The sequence below is a fragment of the Lactuca virosa genome, chromosome 7 (assembly GCF_052849685.1).
Source record: "Lactuca virosa cultivar CGN04683 chromosome 7, Lactuca_virosa_CGN04683_v6, whole genome shotgun sequence".
NCBI classification, from domain to species: domain Eukaryota; kingdom Viridiplantae; phylum Streptophyta; class Magnoliopsida; order Asterales; family Asteraceae; genus Lactuca; species Lactuca virosa.
The window spans coordinates 94,383,992-94,391,040 of record NC_136432.1 but is presented as its reverse complement, the minus strand read 5'-3'; the positions used below and the strand labels follow the sequence as shown (position 1 = coordinate 94,391,040).

Below are 7,049 nucleotides of genomic sequence, written 5' to 3'. Positions count from 1 at the left end.
TACCACTGTAATTCTCCGGAGACAGGAGATGTTGACTTTGATTCCTTTATATTCCCCTTTGATTGACAACCTCTTATCTTACTAATTTCAATGGCGTCTACTTCATCATCTTCTTCTTCTCTACTAAATCATACCAGCTGCCATGACGTTTTTTTAAGCTTTAGAGGTGAAGATACTCGTAATTCATTTACAGATCACCTATACGCAGCTTTAGACCGAGCAGGAGTACGCACTTTTAGGGATAATGATAATATCGACAGAGGTCAAGAACTGAAGCCGGAAATCGAGAGAGCAATCAAAGAATCCAGGGCTTCTATCGTTGTCTTGTCACAGAAGTATGCGAATTCCAGATGGTGCCTTGACGAGCTGCTGTTGATCCTTGAGCAAAGGCGGGGCTTTAATCATTTTGTTTTACCGGTTTTTTACCATGTCGATCCCTCAGATGTCAGGAACCAAAGACAAAGTTTCGCGATTAATGTAGAAGGAGTAGAAGGGTCAAAATGGACAGAGTATAATGTCAATCGGTGGAAGGCAGCCCTTGCAGAGGTTGCTGATTTGACCGGCATGGTTTTTTCGGGGTATGCTTTCTCTATTCGTGTTTATTGTTTAATCCTTTAGAAACTTTTTTGATTAATTCAACTGAGTGTTAAATATGACATGGAATCATAATTTGTGCCAAGCAGATGATCAAATTCAGGTATGCTTCTTGAAAAGATAAGTTATGGAATTTTCTTTTGCCCTTTATGGCTTTAAATTTATGCCAAGAGCAGAGCCAGATGATTAGAGGCTTACCTGTGTGTATTCTATGGCCTTTTCCATAGGAGTCTAAGGAGTTGGTTGACTTCATTTGCTTTGCTCCCTGTCTCCGGAAACAATATTTGGGATGATAATTGAACCTTCTTTATAGTGAAGATTGCAATTTTACTTGATTGGAAAAATAGCTGTTCAGTTACTTATGTATAGACATTATGCCATTCTATTCCTTACTTACTAATGGTTTACTATAAATATAGAATATAATATGCATATATTCACCATGTGTATATGATGTGAAATAGTGAGTGAGAAGTGAAACTAAAACAAAAAACTTATAACATAGCAGGTATTCTAATGTGCTCATTTTCTTTGTTCTTTTCTCGCAGGTCTGAAACAGAATTTATCGCAGAAATTGTTGATACAGTTAACCGTAAACTAGATATGAAACTAGTAAGTACTCCAGCTCATCTAATTGGAATGGACACTCGAGCTGTAGGTATCAATACCTGGTTGAAAAATGAGCAATCTGTTGCTAATGTTTTAGCAATCTGTGGCATGGGAGGCAGTGGCAAGACGACTCTGGCCCAATTCATTTATAACTCAAACAGGCAAAATTTTGAAAGCAGCAGTTACCTTGAAGAGATCGGAAAGCACTCTAAACAGTATGATGGTTTGCTTGGGCTACAGAAACAACTTCTCACAGACATTCTAGGGGGAAAGAATATTGCAAGTATATCTAGTGTATCTGCGGGGACAAGGAAGGTTGAGGAAGCCTTACAAGTGAAAAGAGCGCTTATTATTCTTGATGATATTGATGAACATGACCAATTAGACGCTTTACTTGGAACAAGGGCTTCTCGTACTCCAAGCAAGATCATAATAACAACTAGGCTTTTAGATATACATGCATGGTTCAGATCCATATCTTGGAGGTGCGAGGTGCAAAAATCCGAATTGTTGAATGATCATGAATCATTAGATCTTTTAAGTTGCCATGCATTTGGATCCAAAATTCCTATGGAAGGTTTCAAGGATCTCGCATTCCAATTAGCACAATATTGTGGTGGAAATCCACTAGCTCTTAAAGTATTGGGTTCTTCTCTATTTTCTGATGCTGAAGAGCCAAGGGAAAAAAATAGTATGATAGACGTTTGGAGAAGTACTTTGAATTCGCTGAATTCAATGAAAGGAGATCTTGATTGTAAAATTCAAGGTATACTACAAAAGAGCTTTGACTCACTACCACATGCCAGTAACAAAGAGTTGTTTCTGCACATTGTTTTTTTCTTTGTTGGTGAATATGAGGGTTATGTGGCAAAGATATTGGAGCATGAATGGCATGCGAAGGCTGGGATCAGGACCCTCATTAACAGATGCCTTCTTACCATCTCACCAAGTAAAAAAGTGATGGTGCATCAATTGCTCCAAGAGATGGCAAGAAACATAGTCCTGAAAGAGTCCAGAGATCCTGCAGCCCGCAGTAGAGTCTCACAAAATGATGAATCGTATCGTTTGTTGAGAAACGGAGAGGTATGATGCTTCTTATATGTGTATCTTTAAACTTGCTTTCTTACCCTTTCACATGAACCTCCTATGTAACTTTCCTTGTCACATTTCATGTCTTTCCCTGTTAGGGTTCAAAAACAATTGAAGGTTTTTCACTTAACATGCAAAAGCTTGGGGAAGGGATGACATCAAATGTAAGCAAATGACTCTTGACTCTTTATGTCATACATGAGGTATGTACTAATTGTTAACTTAATGCTAAATTTGCAGCCATCAACCCTTGAAACAGATTCACTTGCAAAAATGGACAAACTGAAATTGCTCAAGCTAGAACATGTGGAACTCAACGGGTCCTACAACAATTTTTCAGAATTAAGATGGTTGTATTGGACTAATTTTCGATTGAAAGAAATACCATCCGGCTTATTTGGGAGCAACTTGGTGGCTATGCATATGAGCTATGGATGGTTGGAAAACTTTGAACCACCCATGGTAGGAATTTGATGTCTTGTTTGTCACTTGACCTTTTAGTTTCCTAACTTTCTGGCAGTTTATGTGTTAACATACGATGAATTAATTAATTCTTATATTCTTGGAATAGGTTCTTAATTCGCTGAAGATCCTAAATCTTAAATGGTCATTCAAACTTGTCAGTGTCCACCATCTTTCCCGACTTCCTAATCTCGAGACTTTGATTCTCTCGTATTGTTTCCGTCTCAGTCTGACTCATGTTTTGGAAACCATCAGAGGTCTTAAGAAGCTTTCTCTATTGGACTTTGGAGGGTGTAATCAATCTTGGAAAGTTGGTCTATGTACTACTGTTGGAGGAATGCCAGAATCGTTGTTAGTCCCCTTTCCAGACTCGTTAAAGCTTCTGTTTCTCTATCGCTGCAGTAATCCGTTAACGCCCCTTACCAATCTTAAAATGCTTCGGGTACTCGATGTGAGTAGTTGTCCAAATATAAAATCCCTCCTTTGTCTCCCAAGTACTCTAGAAGAGTTGTGTACATCTTGGTGTTCTTCACTGAAGAAAATAACATTCGATTCTGCTGGGTTCAGATTGCGGAAATTTGAATATCTCGATTGTGCAAATTTGTGTGAAATTCAAGGCCTTTTCAAATTGGTGCCGTTAGAAAGACTTGATGAAGAAGATTTGGGACATATGAAATGGATCAAAGCATATCAACATCATGGGTTGACCCTCATAGATGATGGTGTCCTTAGATATGGTTGGGATGTACATGGTTGGCACATACAGGTATCTCTCCCGCATGCATGAATAAGCACAAAAAAAACAAATCTTTTTCCACCGAAAAACTAATTTATTTATGAATAATTTGGTATTTCTGCAATGTGTTTGACCAGGTGCTGTATGAATATGGTATAAGGAGCACATATCTTCCAGGCATAAGGATTCAAAGCATGCCAACGCCCAAATATATGTCATCGTCTGCATCCTTATCCTTTCGTGTGCCTTCTTGTCCTGAAAAATTCAAGATCCGAGGGTTAGACGTAACCTCCTCATACAGACGATCAGGCATATCTTTTTCTGCTTCATACAAGGATAAATACACGCAGGCTTTGTTCGCCAAAGTCAGCAATACAAGCAAGGGCCTTACTTGGATGTATAACCCTGTGATCTATGCCGATCCGGAAGATGGAAGAGATAAAAAAGATGCTGTGTGGTTAAGCTATTGGCCCATTGGGAACATATTAGATGCTGGTGATGAAATCAATGTGTCCATCATTGTGGGGGATGGATGGATGGTAAGCAGCTGTGGTGCTAGCCTTGTGTTCATAGATGATGGTGAAGAAGAGCCAAAATACTACAAAGATTACAAGAAAGAGGAAGAAATTATTGGAGGAGATGTATCTGAATTTGAGCTGACTACAGGAGCCTACTATCTTTGTCGTCGCGATTACTTCAAGTCAACCACTCCTGATTGGTTAAATATGTTAGTTGGTGATACCATTCCACGTAAAGGTAAGTCCCACATTGAGCTGATGCTTTTCGTCAAGATTATGCTACAAATACTAATTGATATTTATATCACATTGTCATAGACTTACATGGATGGAGAAAATCTCATCAGAACGACTCTAAAACATCATATATGGAGCCGTTTGCTTACAGAGACGACCCGTATTCCGATTGATTCTAAGTATTGTACTTTTAATCATTCTTTTTGGCATGAAATACCAATATTTGTTTGTAAATTCAAATCAATTTTCTACTTATATCTCTTAACCTACACTAACCTATATATTCATTATATAAATGAATAGGGCTCTCAAATTATACCATGGAAAACCATCCAACATGCTTTTAACTATGCTATTAACTGAAGCAAGAAAGTTGGCAGTCAATATGTTTGGTAGCCAACCAATTCAATTCTTATTTATAGTGTATATTTCAGTTGTCTAGCATGTTTATTGTTTACAATTTAAGAGCATGTTATTAGCCATTGAGTCGTAGTCAACTAAAAGCATTACTTCACTAATTTCTTTACTTAATGAAAAAAGTGTCCTGTGCCTTTGTCAGTCTTTTAACTATTATATCTGAAAATAAACGAAATTGGTATATATCATTACCAATTTGTACCAACCAAACAAGTTGGTATCAAGCATATTTTATATGATGCTGGTAGCAAAAATTTTGTGTCACTAGCTTGTTTTTTCTTTATAATTCCTCATCCTTTAATCTGAGTTGTTGCCTAGCCTTCCCTCATCTATGATTAGAGTGATTGGTAGGCACCGGTTTATGTAACAACTCAAACATTCATCGAAGACCTAGGCAAAGCTTATAAGCTACCTTATTTTCTTTGATAACCATTTTTTCTAAAAGTGGTGTACCTTACTTTTTAATTTTTATTAATTTATTTTGATTTTAGATTGAAGTTATATTGTATTTTTGTTTCCTGATAGGTTGGTTATTAAAAATATGGGAGTAGAGAAAAGATACAAAGGTGAATGACACAAGTGATATTTGAGGAATTAGTGACGGAGAAGGAGAAAAAAGAAGGCATCAGAAGAGAAGAAAACAAGGATAATGATTTAGGAGGCTTATGGACTTTAACTAGGTTTTATGTACAATTACCGGGGAACTTTTTTTTACACGACTTACAAATAATTTTTTAATTTTGTACACCATTTAGCAATTATCTTCTAGTTTAATTCAAAAAATACTATTGAAATTGTTTGTTGTACACATTTACCTTGGTTATCCATGTGGCTGCCAACTTGAATTCAAGATAACATTAGTTTAATTCAAAAGATATCATATAAAGTTTCGTCTGACGTGGCATCCATGTGGCTGCCAACTTGAATTCAAGATAACATTAGTTTAATTCAAAAAATATCATATAAAGTTTTGTTACGTTCTTATGATTGATGAAAAATTAGATTTTGATTATAAAGCCAAACTTCGACAACACAAAGCTCCCTCAAATTAAACATGCATTATTTGTTGTTCGAGCTTGTTCACGATGATTTCCGGCTTGAATTGATAAATGATCAAGTCAGTGACACCTACAACTCTCTTCAAATATGTTTTTTATGCTAAAATGAAAAATGTATTTTTTGAACGTCCTACAGAACTTATTGATAACTATTTAACTTTTTTACTGCATGATGTTTTAGGATTAATTATTATTATTATTATTTTTAATTAGAACAGTTAAAATAAAAAGGGGAAAATGACTCTTGAGGGTAACTAACTGTTGCGTTTGTTTTCGTTTGATCCCTTTCCTTTTTTTTTTTGTACTCAATATACCATCGAACTTGTTGTTTGTGTTCACCATAACCCTTTTGACCGTCTTTTGACTTGTGATAGTCGGTCAAAGGGTTATGGTGAACACAAATAACAAGTTCGACGGTATATTGAGTACAAAAAAAGGAAAGAGACAAAATGAGAACAAACTCAACAGTTGGTTATCATCTCCAAATCGTTCCAAAAACGTTACAACAAAAAAAATAAATCTCTTCATCACCCTTCAAGATGAAACTTAAGATTCAGCAACCCTTTGGCCGAAATACTCCGCATGACTCTCCCCCTCTGCACCACCACATATGGCAGCGGTTTCGCCTGAAAACACACAACCACCACCGCCAAATTATCCATCGCCCCTCTCTTTATCGCCTCCTCTATCATCTCCTTACAACACCACTTCACATCATTATGCTCCTGCAACCGCCGCCTTACAAAATCCACCGCGTTTTGGTTCCTAAACACGTCCCAAATCTCATCACTTCCAGTTATCAAAAACTCCTCTTCTTTCGTTAGGGTTATGAGTTTGACCTTGGGTTCGGATATTCGTTGGCCCATGTGGGTCCCGGTTTCCTTGAGCACTTTCATATGCTAGTTACCGATGGTTCGAGTCACGACTAATTGACCGTTTAAGTAGCCATCTTCAACGAAGCCACCTAGGGATTCGATCCGGACACGTTCTTTTTCCTAGCACAGTCAGTGCTCTTTTGACATCTCAAAAGTTAGTCCGTGTCGGGAGAGGATTGCTCGACAGTCTCCCACGTTTGCAACAAGAAGAGACCTGAGTAAGGATAAAATGGTCATTTAGTCATGTTCAAAAAAGAAACATAGTTTGTGTACATTACATATATCATTTACCAATATTGATGTTTAAAATATATATGAGAAAATTAGAGACGTGTGCGGAAATATGAGAAAATCGGGGGTAAATTTGTAAAAAGTTTAGGATATAACAGAAAAATCCTTATTTCTATTAATTTTTATGTTAAGTCATTCCCTCTATATATAGCTTATCTGAATA

At 36.9% G+C, this 7,049-nt stretch overlaps 1 protein-coding gene and 1 pseudogene across 2 annotated transcripts; one reads left to right on the top strand and one right to left on the bottom strand.

The window, feature by feature from the left end:
• On the top strand, positions 1–5,472 carry LOC145124246 (disease resistance protein RPV1-like). 2 transcript variants are annotated; one of them, XR_013715558.1, is made up of 9 exons: positions 1–578; positions 1,143–2,286; positions 2,391–2,456; positions 2,533–2,754; positions 2,864–3,520; positions 3,628–4,246; positions 4,327–4,424; positions 4,549–4,637; positions 5,188–5,472. XR_013715558.1 is itself a non-coding variant. In XM_079059514.1 (8 exons), the coding sequence occupies exons 1-7, from the start codon at positions 91–93 to the stop codon at positions 4,416–4,418; spliced, it is 3,288 nt and encodes a 1,095-aa protein (XP_078915640.1). In that variant the 5' UTR covers positions 1–90; the 3' UTR covers positions 4,419–4,424; positions 5,188–5,472. The 2 variants fall into 2 exon arrangements, 1 of the variants encoding a protein (XP_078915640.1); XM_079059514.1 differs by lacking the exon at positions 4,549–4,637.
• Positions 5,473–6,247: 775 nt separating this feature from the next.
• LOC145126939 (putative protein phosphatase 2C 54 pseudogene) lies at positions 6,248–6,586 on the bottom strand (annotated as a pseudogene).
• Positions 6,587–7,049: the final 463 nt, after the last annotated feature.

Excerpts from the sequence above, each read along its gene's own strand:
- LOC145124246 (XM_079059514.1), top strand. The coding sequence starts at position 91 with ATGGCGTCTACTTCATCATCTTCTTCTTCTCTACTAAATCATACCAGC. Across the intron at positions 3,521-3,627 it reads TACATGGTTGGCACATACAG|GTGCTGTATGAATATGGTAT; the intron begins GTATCTCTCCCG and ends GTGTTTGACCAG. Across the intron at positions 4,247-4,326 it reads TGATACCATTCCACGTAAAG|ACTTACATGGATGGAGAAAA; the intron begins GTAAGTCCCACA and ends ACATTGTCATAG.